Source organism: Atractosteus spatula, chromosome 24, assembly GCF_055471065.1.
Source record: "Atractosteus spatula isolate fAtrSpa1 chromosome 24, fAtrSpa1.hap1, whole genome shotgun sequence".
Taxonomy (NCBI): domain Eukaryota; kingdom Metazoa; phylum Chordata; class Actinopteri; order Semionotiformes; family Lepisosteidae; genus Atractosteus; species Atractosteus spatula.
In genome coordinates this window covers 3,200,345-3,223,738 of record NC_142729.1, presented here as the reverse complement: position 1 = coordinate 3,223,738, position 23,394 = coordinate 3,200,345, and the positions used below count along the sequence as shown (strand labels likewise).

General features: G+C 35.6%; 1 protein-coding gene across 1 annotated transcript in view; it reads right to left on the bottom strand.

Moving 5' to 3' along the window:
• LOC148815784 (E3 ubiquitin-protein ligase rnf213-alpha-like) overlaps nt 1–19,398 on the bottom strand; it is a 186,014-nt gene extending 166,616 nt beyond the window's left edge. The window contains exons 1-10 of the mRNA XM_088904872.1: nt 19,358–19,398; nt 17,130–17,241; nt 15,397–15,446; nt 14,622–14,700; nt 7,923–8,026; nt 6,957–6,996; nt 3,892–3,946; nt 2,536–2,658; nt 1,431–1,627; nt 274–503 (exon numbers count right to left, since the gene is read on the bottom strand). Of these exons, the coding sequence (XP_088760998.1) occupies nt 274–503; nt 1,431–1,627; nt 2,536–2,658; nt 3,892–3,946; nt 6,957–6,996; nt 7,923–8,026; nt 14,622–14,700; nt 15,397–15,446; nt 17,130–17,223 (972 nt within the window). The 5' untranslated portion in view covers nt 17,224–17,241; nt 19,358–19,398. The remainder of the gene's footprint in view (nt 1–273; nt 504–1,430; nt 1,628–2,535; nt 2,659–3,891; nt 3,947–6,956; nt 6,997–7,922; nt 8,027–14,621; nt 14,701–15,396; nt 15,447–17,129; nt 17,242–19,357) is intronic.
• Nucleotides 19,399–23,394: the final 3,996 nt, after the last annotated feature.

The following is a 23,394-nucleotide window of genomic DNA, read 5'->3' as shown; positions in this document are numbered from 1 at the left end:
TTTCAGCTGGCAAATTGTCATCTAAAGCTGGATCAGGTGACTGAGGACAGCAGCTCATTCAACATATTAGATTTCTGGGGACTGTGGTTCAGACAAGGATCTCCATCTTATCTTAACCTACTGCCCTCTCTCACAATATGGAGCAAATACAGTACTGTTTCATAAATTGTCTACAATAACCTCTGTTTTAAATTGCTTATTTTCTTTTCTTTTGTAATTTTCAGTTTAACTTTAATTTTAAAATATAAATTTAGAAATATAGAGGCTGCTTACCTGATCAAAATCCAAAGAGAAGGTATGTTTGGATTCACTGTCAAAAATTGTACCATTCTGTAAGCACTCAAGAAAGTTGTTTATTTTATGTTTAACTTCCTCAAAATCTTTGATATGAAAAAACGTTAGTAGAAATGAAAGCATTGATCTCTGATACTGAGGTGTATTCTTTGACGATTTCCAGAAGGACCATCTAGCTTTCACGTGTATGAAATCAAATTGATACCAGACTGAAAATAAAATAAAGTAGAGTTAGACAAGAGACCTTACAGATGTTAACATAATAAAATAAAGCAATAAGCATGGTTAGACCAAAATTATACAGTGGGAAGTGTCACTTTCCAGACTCAGGATGCCATTTCCATCCTTTAGTCTTTCCAAAACACATTGGTTTTGTAGTGGCAACATGATGGTATGTGTAGCTGATTTCAGTAGTTAGTAGCTGTTAGATGTTATCTTTAAAGATAATAAAAAAAATAAATATCTTTAAAGTACTATCTTTAGTCTTTATGCTCTTTTAAAGCAAAGCAACATTATCTGAGATTTTGCATTTATCTGTCATGGCTGTATTGTACTATTCAGCAGTATTAATGGAAATTAATCCAACTAAATGTGGGATGCTTTTTATACATGTAAACCAATTGCAACCACCACCTGGATTATTGACATGTCTGGCAATGTAAAAGGAAAAGAGAATACTCGCAAAGCAGTGCTACTTGTAAGTACATTAAAACATGAGAAATTAATAAAAAATCCAGTTACAGAAAATGAATAAAATGAATTGAGAATACAGGTAAAAAGAATAATAGAAACACAAAAGGAGAGAAAGGCATAAGGAATTGATGCTGGATAAAAGGAATCAGTCAGGATACAAAGTTTACAGTGTAGAATTTTAAACAAGGATGGTTGTGCTAACACTGTAGCTAATGCACAATTGAAATCTTGGATTTCTATGCAGAATTTAATAATCTTGTCACAAAAGAAAAAATGCTGCTCAAAAATAAGTCCAGTGATAAGCAACCTAATATACATATACCTAGGGCCAAAGGAATGTACTAAACAAAGATAAAACACTTCAGCTTTGAACAGAGAAGACCGTAAAGGAGACTCTTGAAAACCTCTGCACCAACTTAAAATAAATGTATTTTACACCTTACCACCAGTCTTGTGAGTCTCCTTAATGTTCAAACATCTCCAAATGTTGTCGCTTTTGCTGTTGGCTGTATCTAGATACTCAGAAATGAGAGGTTTTCCATCTGAAATCCATGTATATCTGTATTTAAAATTGCAAGCCAGGAAGTGTTGATCTAGAAAGATTCCTCTGAATAATGTTCCTTTTTGATTTGGAAAAGACCTGAAAAAATGCATGTGAAGGAATGCCATACTTATTGGAATGTAAATAACTATGAAGATAGTGATAGAGTTAACATTCAATTTTTGCACCTCTAGTAAAATGTTTTAAGCAATCTAGCATGTTAATTAGTAAATGGTGGCACTGAATAAAACATAAGGATTCTCTGAAATTAAAAAAACGTTTTGACATTTGTTATTTGACATAAAATATGAACAGTTGATAACTTTACAATAATTTTGAATAGTCATTTTATATTTTTAAATAATTTTTTAAACTATGAATCTTTTAAACCTTTTTAAATCTTATTAAATCTTTAAACCTTATAAAGTTTGTGTCAATATTTTGATGATAATTTGACATTAGCTTTAGCAGACTCTGATCTCTAGACAGGATTGTACCATTTATACATTTCTTTTTTATACTTCCTAGCATTATCTCTTCAGATCTCACAAACTACACTAGGCTGGTCCTGATCAGCACTGGGATGGGGATCTTAAACAATAACCAAGTAGCTACTGAAAGTGATTTTGGTCCAGGTGGTGTATGTGGCACTATTTTTTCATTCATGGCCTAGAAAATGGCTGTTGTGCTCAAGTAATTTACAGATTACAGTATGTAGAACAAAAATCAGAATATTTTTAAACTCTAAAAGACTACTGTTCCTTTCATTACTTGCTCGGTTGATCAACTGTTTTTAAACATTTTCAAATTCTTTAAGTAACAGGTGATTTAGGTGACCTGGATTAGAACTCTCCAGGACCAATGTTGAAGATACTGATACTAACATCACACATTGATTTGACTCAAGGAGACATTGAGGCCATAATTATGAGGTCCTTTGATATTATTCCACAAAAGGATTTATTAGAGAGTAGGTAATGAAATGTAATGAAAAAATATAGACTTACAAGATTTTTATCATTTCACAAACAAATGTGAATTCATCTGGTTCCTGAGATTCATTGTAACGTTCAACAATTAATCTTCCTTTCTGCATTGAACTATCTTCCAAATATGCATAAAACTCAATGCTGCAAATAAAATAAAAAATGTGTGAAAACAATTCATTTTGTGAACATGTGAACATAAAAAAATTACTCTATGTGTTTCAGCAGACAAAAATTCAACAAATGTTATTATGAGAAAAATAAGTGATAACACATCCTCATCCAGATTTCTGAAGCAGGAAATTTAGGATTAGTTTCTTGGCACTTTCAGTAGATTTAATAGTTTACCACAGGTTGACTATGTGACATTTATTTTGCTACATTTACATTAACAAGATACAGGCAATACTATTATTGTTAGTTCATGTTTTTAATTTATATTTCATACTTCTGTAAAAAAAATATAACGCAATGGGACTAGCAAATGCAGGAAGAGAAGCAGAATATATACATTGTGAACTGCCCAATATAATTGTATTTTGTAAGTAAACTGCTTGTTCTATAAAAGATCAGTAATCTCCAAATGCCCTGACATACATTGTGTATCCACAGGTTCCACTGCTATTCTATATTTTTTATTCTCATTTATAGACATGTCTTGAACTTCTAGCATTATCAGTTTATAGATTAGATTGTGCCCTAATTGAAATTGATTAAATTGTAAGCTTGGATTGCAGCATAATATAGAAAAATCATGGGGGAGTACTTAGACAAGATGCTTTGTGAAACAAAATTGAAAAACTCAATACTTGGTCAAACTCATTCCCTTTTGGCATTTGGAATTAAAAAATTTTAAAAATATGGTAGCTGTGGTAAGAGGGCAATAAGATCCAATTAGCTTGAGATCCTTTTCTGTACCATATTTCCCAGAAAGCTATAAGAAATAACTTCCTGTCTTCGGTCACCTAACCAGATGCTAGAAGTCTATTGGTCAAGCAACAGTTTAAAAGCCAGGCAGCAGAATCCTATGTAAATAGACCTAATGTAAATATTCTAATTGAAGCTTTGAAACTAGAATGACATGAGACTCTAACTGTGAGATAGAGTTTTAGTAACAGTCTCAGCAAGATCCTGTTTACTATGTTTTCTTAGAGAAGACCCATGTGGTTGTTATAAGAAGCTGTTAAGTGTCATGGATAGGTGACTTCTCAAACAAAAGCAAGAGCAAAGAAAGCCCTTTGGTAGTTCTTTATTCTACTCTGGTCCTGGCCCAGGTTAATAACAGTATAAGAGTTATTTAAAAAGTAATTCTCAAAACAATGTTTGAAGTCATAGTTATAAACAAAACTGTGGTAATAAAGGTATGATTAATATTACCTCTGAGATGCAACAGGATAATTTGTTGAAGGTCCTTCAGAGGAGAGATTGTGACCTATTTCAATAAAGGAACAAAATCATATATAAGACTGCAACAACAAAAGATCTTTAGCTGTGATCTGAAAGTTATTTTTAAAAAACTGCAGTAATTATCATTTAGAGTTAATTTGAACAAGACAACATTACTTTTGTTGCAATGGATGTCCTCCCTAGGTATGTCACAAATTCTAGTCTTGGTGTTTAGAAAATTTTACTTTTCTGCTGCTATAGCAGAGACATCAAGTCTTACTCCTCAGGTGGATTGGGCATCTTTTTAAATATCATGTATTGTTTTGATTTTACTACAAAGCAGAATAGCTGCAAGTGGTAACTGGAATGCGAGAAAAGTGCAATTGTGAAATGTTCTTGAATTCATTCTTGAATAGCTCTTTGTAAAGGTTACTCATTGAGATACCTAATCTTTGACATGTCTGCTGCAGTATTAAACATTTTTGTTGTTTTTTTACAATTTAATTTTAAAATTAGCAATATTAGAATTCTAATTAACACCAGCTTTCGGCTTCTCTCTTTATCATTATTAACTTTGCATTGGTAAAGTCTTTAAAATCTGTAAAAAGACAATACTTGAAAGGACTTCTCTCACTCTAGTCACAAATACTGGAATGAGGGTGCCTCAAAATCAACAAGGCACAGACAACTGCCTTTTGAGCCACTGATCTGCATGTATCTGCAGAGAACAAATAATTATCTTTATCACCCTCACAGAAACTGGTTTTCAATATCTATTGATAAATGTGCCAGACACCTCATTCAAGACCTAAACATTGTACTACATGTCTTTGACATTCCTTGAAACTTCTCCAGAACATCAGCTGTTTGAGGTACATATTTCCTACACAATCCTTAATAAAGGAAGCTGAGACCATTACAGGTAGGACATTTAATTGTTTGCTGTCTTTCCTACTCTCACCCCTCTCCTTTTTACCCTACCTTGGGTATGCTTTAATACTCTTTAGTCTGATCTTATCAGATTGCAGAAGCTGTGGCTGGTAAGTAGTGTGAGACCTCCAAAGAAAACCTACTGTATGAGATGTTGGTGGTCCAGTAGGAAGTACATTTCCCTCAGGACTGAATTTCACAAAACCAGTACACCAGTATGGTGAATGCAATAAAATGGTGATGACAACCACTGTAGTCTTGTCCTTCACATTAGACCACAAACAGTGTTCCTGATCTACAGGCTGCTAAAGACCAACGGCTCTTTTCATAAGAATGGGCCTGTTTTCCCCACTGCACCGGTTAAAATCCTCTCTGAGTCTGCTCAATCTGCCTTGTGTAATGGTCACCTTAATTCATTTGGTGAAGCAGTTTCTCTACCTGATCTACTGAAAGTGCAGATGCAAAATGTCTACTGTGCATGGATGAAGTGAATCCTTCTATATGTCAACTGTAAAATCCAGTCTGTGCTGTCTGACCCAAATCTGCCCACTTGCTGTTAACAAAAGAAGACAGCTCACCTGTAATGTGGAATTTGTATTTAGCTCATTAAAAAGATTAGAAAAAAAAGACTAAAAAGAAGGCTGGCCAAGACCCACAATTTGGTAGTCAGGAAATTCAGAAGTTAGGACGTGAAGTTACACAAAAATGGACTGAACATCAAGACCTGGGGAAGAAGGCAAGGCCAAGGCCAAGGAGAAAATCTGATACACTGTTCTACCCTCTCCAGCCTCTCACTTCCACTTTAGAGCAACTCCAGATCAGCTCCTGAGCCGGGTCACACAACTCCTCCCATTGATAAATCCACATGGATCAGATGTTGCCTACTACCCCACAGTTCAGAATATATTGTCTTTTTATTGGTTTTGACAATAAATGCTTTTATCATTTAGAGATTTTTTCAAAGAGTTGAGTGTTTCTCTTCTTTAGGTTTGTTTACAATATAGATTTATAGTCTATAGTAAAAGTATTATTTAATGGTTAAATTATGATGTGGAAAGGCAAAATTTTATTCTGTGACTAGCACTGCGTGTCAGTTACACCCCCCCCCAGAAATACCATTTTGGAAATGGCACACATAGAAAGAGTTGAGGGTGACTCAAAAACAAAAGATGATTTACCCTAGTCAGACTTAACTTTTAAGTATGCAGTTTTTATGAATAATTATTTTTTAGACTATTTTTGATAGAATATTCATCATTTGTAAATAACATCACTTTATGTATATAGTTAGTATTATCTTGAATGTTCTTGGCTAGAATTTTCTAGAATAAATAAATCATTAAAAGGAAAATGCAACTAAAAAGGTTTAGAACTTTCTAGTTTGAATGCACCAGGGGTTAACGGACTGAATTTTGGGAGGAATGGACAGTTTGTTGGAGAGAGGGATTCAGCCTGTTTTAAAATCACTTTACTTACGGTCAGGATATTTAGATATATTTGGAATTATAATGCATTGAGGGATATTGAACTTTTCTGCTTGTTTATTCGTTTTCGTGGACACACAAATTGAAAAAGAAAATCCAAGGAATAACAAAATTACCAGGACAGTGATGGAAGTGGTATGGATAAGGACTTTTAGATAAGTGAACTTGTTTGTCTTTTCTTTAGTGAATTATTATAATTATTTGTGTTACTGTAAATAAACTTGTAAATTTGGTACAAAAAAAATGCTGCTTTTATATATCTTTCTATATATGTACCGTAACACAGTGCATACAACTAAATGGGCCATTACACACAAGGAATTCTCCACAATTAGGACTTTAAGCCCTTTTTCAGACCTTGTAGGAAATATTTCACAAACCTCAATTTATGCCATGTCTCCTACAGATTAATGTATGGCTACTCTGCAATAATCTGTTCTTAAATTTAATATTAATATAAGTTGCAAGCCTGAAGGAGAAGTGGCCTAACATGGCAGAAATCTTTCACAACTGGTATTATTTTCTTTCGCTTCCTGTACTCTCATTGTTAATAGTGTATCATTAAATGCGTCTTGCAAAATGTGTTTTTCACTGTTGAATTTTGAATTCTGAATTTTCAATGAGCAGTAAAAATATATTTACCTCTATCTTCTAATGAACTGGAATTTGGTCCTTCACATTCCTGTCAATAAAATAAAAAATAAATCATTAATTGTTTCCCTGATTAAAAGATTTAATTTAAGTATGGCCTAATGTAAGGCCTTTGACAGCTCAGCTGGTAGAGTGGAGGACTGTAGTAGTCACAAGGAAATCCTTAGGTTGCTGGTTTGATTCCAGCTTGAAGGATTTCTTTTTGGGCGCTGCGGTGGCTCTGTGCCTAAGGATCTGTGCTTGTGGCTGGAAGGTAACCAGTTTGAATCCAGTGGCCGGCAAAGAAATCCTACTCTGTTGGGCCCCTGAGCAAGAACCTTAACCCCAACTGCTCCAGGGGTGCTGTATAAATGGGTGTCCCTGCCCTCTAACCCCAGGCTTCTCTCCCTGTCTGTGTTTCTCATGGAGAGCAAGCTGGGGTATGTGAAAAGACAATTTCTAATACAAGAAATTGTATATGGCCAATAGAGTGAATATTATAAAGATATTCATTTTATACAGATCTTACATTTTTTCAAAACATTATAAACAATTCATCCATCCATTTTCTGGCTGCATACTCCAATTCATGGTTGTAGAAAAACAATTCAATTAATGAAAATTATGTTATTCATTTATATAGAGAGCTATCTGTTATGCAATTTAATTTATGTAGGTTGTCATGGGGAGAGATTTATACTGTAAATCATTTGTGATAACATAGCATTGTTCTATAAGATCTCTACATACTTCTATAACATTTCTTTGTAATTCCTATAAAAACAGAAATATTGTCATAACTATATTGTATATGTGCTATAGAACAGCATTGTGAGTGTATACAGTATAATGACTTATTTAAAAAAAAATCTTAATATTTGATTAGGGTTAAGGAAAGGTTAAAAATGATTAATGACTACTGGTCAGGGCATATGTGTTTACATATTATTCTTCAAAAATAAAAATAAAAAGTTTTACCTTTATGTCATTATCATTCACCATCTCCCATGAGCTGTCTCTACAAGATGTTGGCATTCTCTGTGTTTCATAGTCCTCTTTTACACAAGGCTCCTCTTTCATTCCTAAGAAACCAAATTCATGTTAAATATGTTAGAGTAGATACTGTACATGTAGTATTCGCTGTACATAGTTCTTATACTATATATAGTTGCTTGTAGTCAGGGAGTCCTGTCACAAATATCCAACTATAATATAATCCAAGTGGAACTGACAACAAGTCACAAGTTTTACAGATTCTAAATGTCAAAAGCTGGGAAAATGGAGTATGTGGGAGCAGGGGAAGGCAGAGAGGCCACTCAGCTGGTGAGAAGTAGAGAGAGGTGAAGAGAGGTGTGAAGTCGAAACCTGCAAATGAATAGAGAGGATTATAAGAAAACAAGTCTGTCATTGAGACAAGGGGGAAAGTGTGATCCTAGTTTCAGGGTTATTTTGGTGTCAGATGTTTTTCTGCTATAGGAGTTAAGAAACCCTTTTTTGAGAACTTTTGCTTGTTCCTATTTATATTATAATATTTCATAAATTACTTTTGTCTTTAGTGACTGAATGATTGTGGAAATAAGGCCCAAAGCTCTTTATGCTTTTAAAATCTTGAACATATATTAAAGTACAACCTTCACTAACAACTAAAAGATAATTTAATAAGCGATTCCAAACAAAACTTGCACATACAGATGCAGCCATTCAAAATGCGTGGGGTACTTCGCGGTACACCACGGTGGGCGTGTCGCATCAAAAAGCAGTATCATGCGGTGTAATGCATCATTTGACGTCATACTGGAAAGTACCCAGAATCACCTTGTAAAACCGACAGGAGGAGCCAATAAAGCTTAACCTCTCATGTACAGCATTTGAGCTTTTAAATTTAAACTGTGTATTACAGCATGTTAATCATCAGTCATTAAAAAGTTGGTATATTTTATGAAAGCAAGATTGCTCAGTTGGGCAAAAGTACACAACCTACCTTTATCATAAATATTTTAATTATGCAGAAATATTTTATGCATCAAAGCCTTAACCGAAGATATTACTAATAGTATTAATAATGTATGACTTTGGACAAGCTGTAAACTCAAAGTATTAAGGTGGTCCACATTCTTTCTAACCGTCATTTTAAACGAAAAGACTTTTATTTTTTTCTTTGACAAACACCACAGCATTTCGTTGATCTAACTAATGATGACAGGACATTAGCTAGCCAATATGATAAAGGAATAAATGACTTTTTTTGTTCATTTCTTTAGCACATTTGTACAAGCATTTGGAATCTGTCCAAGCCCTTCTTTGTCAGGCATTTTCTTTTACTATAACGGACATAAAAACGCCCTTGCTTTTAACAGAGCGTTTCAAATGGAAATTATTTAAACTGCGACACTTATCATTCAACCAGAGCTCAAAATATTACACAGATCCTCAAGACCACAACAACCACTGTATTAAAAGATACTTGTATCAGATACATGAGAATCCAAGCTTTTTTATCTACGCTTTCTTATCTTCGCTAAGAAGTAGTCTTTAAAATTTATTACACAGTAAAAAGTCAAATTTCTGCGGTGTGCGTATACCAGAGATTATGGTACCGCTTCAGAAGGGTGTCAGCCAGTTAGATTCCAGGACCGGAATTATCGGTTTTATAATCGAGAATATAATATGTAATCATGTATCTAAAGAAATTAATAATGCTATTAATTTAAGGATCTAAATATCTAAATCTGTGTATCTATATAGCTGGTAGTATTACTGTATTTCACTTTCTTTGTAAACACATTTTAACACCCGAATCGCAGGTGGATTCTGTTTTTTAGTCTGTTATGGTCTGTAGCTCAAATTCTGCTTAACTAAAAATTAGACACAAGAAGAGTATTATTGGACAATGTTGTGAGGCTCTGGCGGAATTTCTCTGTAAACTGAAGAGTTATAGAGGAGACAGGTTGTGTATCGCTTCTTTTGACACTTGTAAAAAAAACATTCCAATGTTAAATCCGACACAGAAGATAATGTGGTGTATTGGTTGTTAGTGAAAAGATTTAATAATTTAATCTCTTTACTGTGCACATTTTAATCCACTTAGTATTGAATATTTATATGGAATTTTACCACTAAAGGGAAATTTTAGTCGCTAAGCATAAAACGCAGAGGAGCATAACGAAGGTCATAAAGGTCATAAACAATATTAATTTAGGAACATAAACATATTATGTAAACTGTATGTTGCTGTTATTGGTATTTTAAAGAAAAAATACACACCAATACTCCATTTCTCCCTAAACATTTTAAGCACCAAAGTCTTACATGTGGTTGACCTTCTGACCATATTACTGTAATATCTGTATTGCTGTTTCAGTGTGTGTCACATGACTTGCCTCGGTGGCGTCACGGCTTAAGCTTTACAGTATAAGATCGGGTGTTCAAATCCAGCAATCACTATGAGTTTTTTTTTATCAAAAACACTTCTTTGAAAAACTAAAATAGCAAATATTATGGACACTACAGTATATTGACATTTTTTATATTTCAAAATTACAAATGTTCGTACTGTATGCACAGTACACAGTGGTACCGCAGGTTAAACTGTAGGGCGCAAATCCACCTGAGCCCAAAAGCCCAACATATTAATGTGCATTTGCCTGGCGCTGCACGGTTTTCATCACTCTCTGCGGGAGTGCTGGCCGTGACGAATTAAACCGGTTTCACAGGTATTTTCAAAGTAGAAGGGGGCGAGTCTTCCAATGAAAGACACCTCCCCCCCCTCCAAAACCCCTTTTTTTTGCTTACAGTAGTAGTACTTAAGTACAGTAGAGTAAGTACAGTAAGTACTTACAGTACTTACTTACGGTAGTACTTCTAGCGTTAGGAAAGCTAAGTGTTAGCATAAACTATTAGTAATCAATAATATTAAATTTAGCACTGTAATAAATTGTGCTAATAATAAATTCTATTCTACTCTGAGAATGTAGGGGGGAGGAAGAATGCCCGTGGTCTTTTCACTGATAAACTTGTGTCAAGCTGTCAACAAAAACCAGCTGTCAAAAAAAAGTTTTTTTTGTGTCAATTGTGTGTCCATAATATTTCTATTTTGATATTGCTACAGTAATTGCTATTGCTACTGAGTCTCTGTGTCTACAGTAGCTTGTCAGGTGCATTCTCTTGTAAAATAATAAGTAGAGCTCTGTAAAGCCAGAAGGAGCGCTTCCCGACTGCTGTGGGAAGAGTTGGCCACAGCCGGGGCTTATTCCTTCCCTGCCTCACCAAGGGCAGACCCTGCCAGGCCTTCATCGACACCGGTTCGACCATCACCCTGCTGCGGCCTGGTGTCCTGCCAGGCACCAAGGCAGCCAGACCCCCAGGGCGCTCACCATGCACTTTGGGGCTGTGAGGGTGAAACACCCCTTCTACCTTGCCCCAGTCCGCGAGGACTGTATCCTGGGGTTGGACTGGTTGCAGTAGGTGGGCGGTTGTGGGCAGGACACCAGGTCGCAGCAGGGTGATGGTCGAACCGGTGTCGATGAAGGCCTGGCAGGGTCTGCCCTTGGTGAGGCAGGGAAGGAATAAGCCCCGGCTGTGGCCAACTCTTCCCACAGCAGGCAGGGTGAAGCCCTCCTTCTGGCTTTCCAGAGCTCTACTTATTATTTTACAAGAGAATGCACCTGACAAGCTGGACAGTATGCTTCTCAAAGGGCTTTACAGGATAAAAACAACAATAACAACAACAATTTACAAGTTCTGGGAGGAAAAATATGATCAATATTATTAATAAAAATAATAAACTTTATTTTATATAGCGCCTTTTAAGGTGGCTTCTCAAAGCACTTTACAGGATAACAACTGATGAAACAACAGTGGATGGGGGTTGAAAATATCTGTGAAACCAGTTTGTTCACAAACAATGTACTGTAGACACAAAGACTCAGTAGCAATAGACATTACTGTAGCAATAGCAAAATAGCAATATCATGGAAACTCAATTGACTTTTTTTTAAAAAAATGTACGGGTAAAATATCTTCATTGTCTTCCAATGAAAGTCGGGTTTCTTTCGCCGAAGTCGGGAGACATTAGAAGCTTGCCACACCCGGACTTTTACACCAACGCATTAGCAAGTTAAAGCTATTCCATTGAGGTGCTGTGCACGATAATTGTTTTGTTCTTTGATTTTCTGATCTGCAACGCCATTCGGCTGCAGCGAATGTGAATTCTGTCTGGCATTGCCAGATTGTGAAAAAATAAAAGTATTTTAATCAAGATGGGGGGTAAGAGAGTCGTCTCTATGACACTCTCCCTTATAAAATTAACGTGAAACAAAACAAAAACTAAAAATAAGATACAATCTACAGACATTCACAACATAAACATATCTTAAAACATTTACACAACTGTGTATGTCGCTTAAGCCACTCCTATTTGGCTTTTTAGTTATGGAGGCGGAAAGACGCCCCCCCCCATCTGGGTGCCCGATTTGTCGCTATCTTTAACCTTTCCAAGTCCGAGTCACAGTAGGTAGAGACATGTACGAAAAAAAGTTAATCCCAGCTACAATACATTATTTTTAATACTTTTGTGGTAAGAGGGAGCAAAACATCAGTATTTACTGTTAGTAATTAGTGTACGATGTATAGTTGAAATCTGAGCCTAAATCTAAAGTTAAAATCTTGACAGACAAACAACGTAGGAAATGCACACACAGAAATAGACAGAAAATAAATCCGTTCTGACATCTCAAATCAGTTTCGATCAAGGTCTCCAAAACGAACAAGAAAAAGAGCATTTTCATAGAGCAATTAAGCTGTGTTTATGTAAAATACGTGATTAGATTTATGAGCAATCTAATTTCTTATTCATTTAAAACAGTGAAATGTCAGCTGCAAAAGATCACCCCTTTTTCACGCATAAAAAGTGGTTATTAACTCGCGTTTTTATAGGTTTTAAAGTTGTGCAATGTCTAACACATCATTATATGTCATTTTTTATTTCTTTTTTAAAAAAAATAAACAGTATTGTTGTTATTGTTGTTTTTATCCTGTAAGGCTTTTTGAGAAGCCACCTTTAAAGACGCTATATAAAATAAAGTTTATTATTAATTTGCTGGACAGAGAGGTGAACATTATTATGCAGAAGACAAAGATAACGATTTATGTTGCATTTCCAGATTGTGAATCAATAAAGACATTTAATTTAACACGGGTTTGCGATTTAAATGGAAATGGGGGTGACGGGAAGATTTCAATAGTTAATAACCACTTTTTATGCGCAAAACACAGGTAATTTTTCTTCCTCCTATTCAGCTTAGAAATCTGTGTACGCTGTATGGTTTTTACTTCTTAATTAAACTTTTAAAGTACACGTTTTGAATAGAAACAACATACTGCATGCTGTTGTCTTCCTGGTATGTAGAACAGATCAATAGGTCTTTTTTTCCCAGTCAGAGGGTGTCAGATGGTGTCAGCCAATCACCATTCTGAAGCCCTACCATAGTCTCTGGTATAGGAAGACCCCAGAATTCTGTCGCATAGTTTAAATCATTTTAATTTTAGGAAATTATGAAATGCTCAGTTAAAAGCAAGGGAGATTGTCTGTTATAGTGGACATAAAAACAAGAGTTTGCTGCAGCGTTAATGGAAACCCAAATTTAACAAGAAATCGCCGGCATTATATCCTAGAAGACACAGACCGGCACCAGACCGGGAGAATGCCCGGAGTGTAAAAGAAAATGCAGACGAACTAGGGATATGACAGTTTTCAAGTGCTTGTACAATCGATGGAAATGTTCAAATAAATGTGCAAAAGAAATAAACAAAAAATCATTTATTCCTTTATCATATTGGCTATGTCCTCTCTTTGCTAGTTAGTGGCTGTGTTTCTGCGTTGCATAGCAACGAGTTACTATATTCTCAGGCGGAGGAACGTAAAAAGCTTAATTTTCGTGTTAAATATTTTTTTTTAAATTAAAATTCATTCTATACAGCAATCGCATATTTGGGGACCGTTTCATAAAACTTTGATGTTTAAAATGTTTAAGGAGAAATGGAAGACTGGTGTGTATTTTTTCTTTAAACTACCAAGACCAGCCATATACAGTACAGTTTACATACAGTAATATGTTTTTGTTCCTAAATTAATATCGTTTATGACCTTCAGATGCGTTATGCTCCTCTTCTTTTTATGCTCAGCTACTAAAATTTCCCTTTAGTGGTAAAAATCCATATAAATATTCAGTACTAAGTGGATTAAAACGTGTACAGTAAAGAGATTAAATCTTTTCACTCCAGACCAATGCACCACGAGTGCCCCTGTCGGTCATTTTGATCAGCCAATCACTTACCGCGGTACACTGCGGTGGCTTGTGGGTAGTTGCGTGCGGTACGGGTTTGTACCATGCATTTTGAATGGCTGCATCTGTAGCATGGACAATGCTATTTCTGGCCAATCCCATTAGACAAAGCTGTTAAATTAAAGCAGTGGCTTTCCTTTAAGTACAATGAAGATGACATGAAACACAACAGTATACTGGCTACCAAGGTTCATAGTTTGAAAACCTTTGCATGAATGTTTAGCTTGCCAAGATACTGTAGGCCCTGATCTGGATAAAGCAATCATAAAATGGATGGCTGATTCAAGTATGTATGTTTAAAACTTGTGTGAAAGTGGACCAAAAAGGTTTATACCTCTGAGATTTCCCCCCTTGTGTCCTGAATCAGTCACAGTTTCAGATTTTGATATGTTTTCAGTGGCATCTTGAAATTTCTACAAAAAAACAAGAAAGTAATTTTGAACACCAATTAAAATAAATATAAAAATATTAATTTATAATGCATTACTATTACAGCATACATGGAAGTTTGAATGTGGATGTGATCTGTGACATGACATGACAAGAATTGTAGATTCATGAGCTTAGGGAAGTAGGACATTTTTTCAGTGGGTACGGTAATGTGTGTGTAAATTGTATGCACTGTACAAAATGTAATATTTTATTAAGATTGAAGAACAATTGTTTAATATTTACTTGCATTAGTCAAATAAGTAATCTGTCTTCCAGTACAGATATAAGAAACCAACCAGGTTGGTCTTGTAAAGGCAAATGTATAAAAAGTATATGTTTAAAGTACCTAGAAGAAAGTTTGACCCATACAATGTAACTTGGAAAATAAGAAGCAGAAGATTTCTTTGTAAACAGTCTAATTTCTATCATTTAAACTACAGGGATTTTCAAAGATCTGGTCTGGCATATTTGTAAATTTTGCATATTAAAACCACCTACACATGAGCTAATACAACACTTCACTTCAAATACACTGGTTTGAATACAATATTTGCCATTAGGCAATGTGGGAATGTCAAAGTGATATTATGGTGCATCCATTTGTGACCGACTATGGAAAATAAAATCTGTGTGTTATTGTAATGTTAGAGTTAATAAGGTTTTATTTATTCTAGTACCTCTTCAACTTGCAGAACACTAGTCACTTCCTGACTCTTTCCCAGTGATTCTGCTTCCACCCATTGGGTTTGGGATAATGGAAAAAAAAACAAGAAAATAGAAGAAAGTGTAAGTGCCAGCAGTGCTAAAGTATGTTGAAATTATATTACAGTTTATTAGACGGGCGAACCTGTCTTTCTGCCTAGCAGGTTTGATTGTTATATGGTTGTTGTCCAATTGTTGTATGGTTGGGCATAGACCACACAAAACTATTATAAATTAATTTTTAATTTTATAAGAATGCTATAGAGCTCTTCTGAATAGTGTCACTACAACTTCCTTTCTGTTTATGCTAGCTCAAAGAATATCACTAAAATCAGATAAGTTATGATATTAATACCTACCAAAGTAAGCCCAGTCAGCTGTGTATTTTGATTCTGAAGACTCAACATACACAACCTCCCATGTTTCACATAAAGTTTTCCTTTTAAAGAGAGTTTACATCAAATGTGTACAGAGCAAAGAGTTATCCCATCCCACTACAAACACCAATGTAGCAAGTTCGGGTCTTGGGCTTGTGCCCTTGCCGCTTTGAACTGAGGCAGAACAGCAAGGGCACAAGCCCAAGAGCGCAAAATCACAACACTGGTGTCAGGGTGGGATCGTATAGCCCTTCACGGAGGACGGCGAAAGTTAAGTGAGGAGAGTGTTACAAAAGGCCAGCATACAGGTTATATGAGCTGGTTGCAGAGCAATGATGGCACTGCCCTGCGCATAATGGGGGATGTTGGCCACTTGCGACTTGCGTAGAAGAAGGTCTGCTTTAGCTCAGCTGCCAATTTCCCTGTTGAGCGATACCTAAGACCCAAGTTTGAGCCCATGCAGTGAGGGATGAAATGAGGCGGGAGTGGCAAGGGCACAAGCCCAAGAACCCGAACTCGCTACAATAAGATAACTGTCCTTACTCAAGTCACTGTAATTTAGACTGTTGATCTATGCAAAAGTAAGAAAAGGTTATATTTCTGTGTTTGAAACTACAATATTCACACATTTGTTCCCCCAAGAACTGATTTGAGAGAAATAAATAAACTGCAGACAGTGTTAACTTTACTGCTTGATAATTTTCTTTAAAATGTTTTGGTTTGTTATTTTCTGGAATGTTTCTGGCTGTCACCACTTTATATAACAATATTTCTTTCTCAGTCAAAAGCAATCAGTTACTCTGGCTCAAACAAAAACCTACTGATATGTAATTGAGATGCGCCATGAGAGGTGTAAGAAGGACTTGTTTGGTATTAAACATTTTAATATTTCTGCAAGTAATCATGTGTGCTGAACTTTTCCTTGAATATAACACACTGACATGCATCAAGAACATGCAAGAATATTTCACTCATTAAAAAAAGAAAACTGCAAGTGGGCTTTATTTTCAATCTTTAAGGGCTTTTTGAAGGTCAGCCCAATGGCTTTACAGTACATTGAGTGAGATATGTGAAGACATGTGGACATGTGTGGACAGAACTGAGAATAACAAAATAATGTTCTTATTTATATTTGTGGGGGAATTGAACAAGCTATCCAGTGATTTTAGTGATGCTGATACTCTTTCTTCCAAGATGTATGGGTGTGATCATTGGATCACTTACTTAGCCAAACATGTTATGGCTTAAATAACCTGTAACTAAAAAGAAAACAAATAAGTAATTGTTCTGTTTTGATGACTTGAGATAAAGATAATTTGTATTCATTTTACCTTTTTTGTTTTCCATTGAGTTCAGATTCTGATAACAATGCAGACAACGTCCATTCCCTGAAGTTATATCGCTATTACAATTTGAGCACTTCATCCTGAAAGGTTTTTCATCCTACAAGAAAATTAATATGAATACACTATTAATATCAATATTATTTCAACCACAGACACATAAATAAAAGCTATACTTTGAATAATACTATGACAATGTTCAATTGAAATGTAAAAACTATTGAAGTGGTGATAAGATTAAAAATGTGACAATTCCTGATCACCCAGGCAACCTCTTGTACCTCCAAAAACCTCATTTACTGTATATCTTGCAGAAAATGCCCAGCTACATATCTACACTGGGGAAGCCGGATGGAGATTAGGAGACCGCTTCAGAGAACATTGAAGGACTGTAAAGATTAAAGATTTCTCCAAGGCCATAGTTTCTCATTTCACCTCAGACGGTCATGATCACACTGATCTCTCTGTCTGCGTTCTCAAAGAAGGGTTTCTTTACTCCCATAGCAGAAAGACAACAGAAATGAAAATTATCTTGAAACTTGGTTCACACCTTCCACCTTCTCTCAACGACAGACTTGTTTTTGTATAATCTTCTCTATTCACTTGCAGGTTTCGACTTCACATATCTTCACCTCTCTCCACTTTTCACCACCTGAGTGGCCTCTCTGCCTCTCCCTTGCTCCTGCCTCCTCCACTCTCCCAGCTTTTATTCTCTTGTGCTATTTAATCTTTGCTGCCATGCCTTTCTCACACCTATAGAAGGCTCCACAGTCAAAACATTGTGTTTCCTTTCTTCTCTTTTCAGCATGGAGTAAACCTTTGCAGCCTTTGTTCAGTAGTACAGTAAATGAAATGTCTCCTGACATTACATATAGGACATGTTGTTTCTATACATAGTCTTTACAACAGGAGCCAAAAAGAAGAATATACCTGCAGTATATCTATAACAAAAATATTGTAAAATTGAAAAGACCAGAACAAAAAGGCAACTCACATTAAGAGGGCAGATTTAAAAAAAGGATGCTATTTTACAAAAAAGGATTGGTAAAACATGGCTGAAAATTAATGAGGTACAATTTTGACATTGATGAGATAATATTTTACCCTCATTCATTTTAATTTATTTTATCTACACTTATACTGATAGACCATTATAAATTTCTTAATGTCCTAAAGAAATAAAAATGACAGAAGACATGCAAAGAAAATCCTCACTTTTGTAACTGTTTTTGTTGGATCAGTGGGTGTCTCCATTCCCTCGAGCACAATTTTCAAGCCATTGCCAGTATGGTGATCTGGGTTACAGTAGGTGAAGTAATTCAGATAAGAAATAAAACCAAGTTCCTATAAACATGGTTATTAAGGACCCCATGGTAGTGTTTGTAAGAGCAGGGACATTAACCTCAGTGTCGTGGCTAAATCCCATTCTGAGCCTGCACAACCTACAGGTCCCCCTTAATTAATCTGGTGAATTTCTCACTTCTTCATCTAATCCTGTTTAGTGGGACTGCTGGTACAGTGTTACATGTTAGGAGTGGATTCTGGCCCATACAGTACATGTAGTGCCTTAGGATGTGCTGTGTAATGTTATACAATTTCACTGTATAATAACAGGATTATTTATTCTTGATTGAAGTAAATGTTCAAAATAAAATCTTTCTCTTAACTGTTTATTTTAAACACCAAAGTATCATATATTATATATTAAATATAATCTATTTTAATATTACTTAAACATTAGTATATGTCTCCTTATCTAAAAATAAAAGAAAAAAGAAGAAAAAAATAGAAGACCTGTAGTTCAACATGGAATTCAACTCAGCTCTTGGGCTAAAGATTCAGTCAGGGAAACTGTGTCTCAGGATCATACCATAGGGCATGTATTTTGAGCCAAGATAGTGGTATACCCAAAATGCCTCCACCCCTAGAGCACAATATCAAATCATCTGATTTCATAAAGCACTAACTTCATTTCTGGATTATGGTCAACTAGAGTCTTAGAGCCGCCACTGGGCAGAAGGTAGAATATGTCCTGAATGGTAAGTCAGAACACTATTTATAATATATACATATAAATATATACAGTTCATGATATCTAAAAACATGCATAGACCTGTCGATAAAAAAACAACTTAAATCACACATATTTACATGTTTTCAGAATCTCAGAGGTTTGGTATGATCTGTGCAAAAGAAACAAATTAAAACAATTTTACCTTCAAGCATTGCGTAGCATCACCAGTGCTGGAGCTTCGGTTCTGATGCAATAGTGAAAAAGAAAGTACCTTTTACACAAATGGATTAATCCAATAGGATCTGGAAATTAATTTATTAGAGATTAGTATTAATCATATTTAATACTTCCTAAAGAAAACAGAGGTCTATATACAATTATAATATTAATTACATATAAGGAAAAATAATTTAAAAAAACTACTATAAATGCAACAAAGGTCTTTTGCTAGAAAAATAAAGTGGTTCATTCCATTTTTTTAAATTAAGTGAAAGTGAAAGCATGCTTAAGTTTTAATTCCGATAAGAAAGTAACTTATTGTAAACTGAAACTTAAATTATATTCCTATAGAAAGTGTGGGTGTGTGATGCATTTTTTTTGGACAGGTACAGAGTAGTCATGAAAACTGAGGATGAGGGGGATCATATTCACCACAACTGCACTTTACAGTAATCATAATAAGTAAGAAAAGTTCCTTTGATAGCACCAAGTAATTAGAAAATAGGGTAAATAATTGTATAAAGGAAGTTAAAAGTATAAAAACAGAAACTGGCAAATCTTTACCAGCAAAAGAGGTTAAAAAAGTTAACAATTAGATTTCCTGTTGTCAGGGAGCACCAAATAAAATAACTTTCAGCAAGTTTTTGGTCTAATTGTCAACCATTATGCTTGGTAGAAATACAATATAGTGCATTACCAGCACTGGCTCAGCTGTGTTCTTCAACAACACTCAATTAGAAAAAAAAACTGTTAGAATTAATAGTCATTTGTGATGTAAGAATTTTAACTATACAGTGTAGGTACAACAGAGTAAAGACAAATCTTGTGCAAACCTTTTTTTTCAGTCTGTTAAAGGGTGTAAAATTGGGATGAAAATTCACTTTAAGCAGAACAAATTGTTATGAAACGTTCTTTCAGGACCCTATGCAGACAGCATAATCCGGGGAGGAGTGAGGAAGACACGAAGGAAAAAGCATGCAAAGGGGCTGGAAGGAAAACAGGGGGCATGTTCTAGGTGCGCTGGTGTTCAGGGGGGTGTGTCAGAGGCAAACAGTCCAAAGGAGTCCGAGGCAAATCCGAGAATGTTCCAAAGTCCCAAAACCGGGTGATCCATCCTGACACAGACAAACAGAGTTAATAAAAGGGGGAATAAAAGGGGGGTAACGGGACCAGACGCTCCAGTCCCGGACCCAGATGGTGTAGTGAAGCCTGTGCCCTCAAGTCGCTCCTGGACTCAGGGGTAGGCAGGCTTCCAAAGCTGAGCCCAGATTGGCAGGAACATCTGGCTTTTATAGGACGGGGGGCAGGAACCAGAGGCAGGTGCAGGAGATAAATACACAACTAGGAAGGGCTGGAGCATGCTTAAGTGGAGGTTTTTACGAACATGACACAAATGAGCCAATGCACAAGTCCTAAACTGCTGTATTTTCCTATTGAGAGTCTGAGGAAAGACTCCCCTAGAAGTGATTATGGTTAGAATGTATAGAAACAATTAAAAACTGTTACTGTAACTTAAAGACTATTTTATGACTACTAGAAATTATTCACAATGAAAAGCAACACATACACAGATATTCAAAGGAATAATATATACTGTACAATTTTTATAAATGCCACAATACAAACCACAATACAATACAAGAATACCAATATTTCTGATTCTATCTGCTGTGCAACAATTGACTGATAAATGTCTCAGAAATTACAATGATGAACATTTCATTGTTATAACACTTTTTAACTATAATTCTTTTTATTTTACCAACCTCATAATCAATTAAATCAGTCTTTAAATCATATGTCGACATTCAAACACTCCAAAAGTAAGTAAATGCTTAACTACTATCATAAATTTATCTTTATCAAACATAGTTTAATTCACAAGGGCTATTATGTGAACACTCAATGAATATTCATCCTGATTAGAACATTTGGTCAGGCCATTCTGTAGAGAGGAGAGAAAAATGCTGGACCAGTTCACTGTTTCTGACTGTTCTTCTCTGTCAAAGGTAGTTATGTTAAAGCATCATGTACAAAGTATCAAAACATGGGAACTTCCAAAACTCAAGATTTAAATTGGGTAAAAGTTAGAAAGTCTGCTTGTGTGACTGTTACAGTTCCGCGCAGGCTCATGCCCTCCGCCACCCGTTTCGTCCCGCAACACCTGGGGTGGTAACTCGGGTCTCTGGCGTAACGCAACAGGGAACCAGCTGCATGAGCTAAAGGAGACCTCCCTCAGCCCAGGCAGCCGAGGTCCCTGCTACACACAGGGAGGGCGGTGACATCACTGTATCCGAACTAGCTCCGCTACACTTGCCTGTTTTTTTAGAAGTCGAATCGTAAGATTTAATTGATTATGTGAAATTACGATAGCAAAGTCTTTAAAAATGTCTCTTGTTGCAGCAGAAATCTAGGGCAATTTTTCCCCATATTGTCAGTTTCCCAGTCTAAGAGTATTGTTATAGCCATGTCAGTGGGTTATTGACCAGTGACCTTCAAGTATGTTTAATTCAGCAAGCTAGGTTTCAGTACAGATGTGTTTCCTTCCTGCAACAGACACTAGCATGGACATTTCATCATTGGGTATGCCATAAGTGACCCAATTTACAGTATTAGATTCTCATTTGTGGTAGAAATGCAACATATCATGGTTATCAAAGCCTTCCTAAAAATATGTTTATTTTAACTGAACTGCACCAAGTTCATTATCAATTCAAGGCAACATAGAAATATTAAAATCTCTCTTAACACTTTAATTCTCATTGCTTTAAAGTTATGCCCTTACTGCCACATGACTTAACTTATTTGCAAATATTCTCAAAAAGTATTTTTAATATTATATTAAATGTACTTTTATTTTATTAAATAAATATTATTTAATAAAAAAGAGTATCTACATGATTGTGAAGTGGGAGAGAAGCTCCAATGTCAAGATGGAGGAAACTGGCATTTATTTTACATGAGAGGCGGGGCCAGCAGCTCAACATCCAATGGGATGGGAAAATGGGAAGCGTCTTCTACCCAGATCAATCCAATTAACCATCACCAAACAAACAATGGATCGAAACACAAATAGAAACAGAGAAAGAGAAAAGAAAAAAGGAACAAAAAGAAAAAACACAAACAAACAAACATGGCCAACCTAGGGCTGTGAAACAAAATATTTTTTCTGTGAATTCCTTATTCTTCCTAATTAATTACAAATGGTTATATCACCTTTGTATTCTGCCATGCAGACCTTTAAGGCTACAAATCTTTTGGATGTCAATGAAAATATACGTACTTTAAAAAAAGGTTTATTGTATTCAGAAGCATATTTAAACAGTTCAAGTTTGTTGTCATTATACTCATATACAGGCATATGTTATAACAAAAAGCTATTTAGCTGGTTCTCAGACAACAAGTAGTGCAAAAAACAACAATGCAATTGTATAAGAAAAGAAAGACAGAGACAACAGGCAGTGTGCAAAAAACAACAGGCAATATGCAAAACAACAACAGGTAATAGGTAATGTGCAAAACAACATCAGATGTGCAAAATCATACAGTACATCAACAGAATTAAATAAAGGATAGAAACATATGGGGAGTGAGCTTCTTGACATGTGAGGTAGAGGTAGTTTTCAATGTGTGTTTGAGTTTTTGGTAAGAAAGAAGGCACTGTGAGGTTCAGATCGTAGGTGAGAGAGGCTGGAAGTTAAATAGTTTGATAGTGCGGGGTAAAAACTGTCTCTGAGTCTGGTAGTCTGGGCCCGAATGCTCCAGGTACCGTTTTCCAGATGGTAGAGGGTCTGTAGCTTGGGTGTGTGGGGTCTTTGATGATGCTTAGAGCTTTCCTCAAGCACCGTCTGTTATGTTGCGCTTTCTTGATCAGACAGGTGGCATTGAGAGACCATGTGAGGTCTTCAGTGATATGGATGCCAAGTGCAATGAAAACAGTGCAATGTAAGTTGTCATTATAGTGACATATGTGGAGTTTGTACTGCAGTTATATTTGTTAAATACAAAATTATTAAAAAA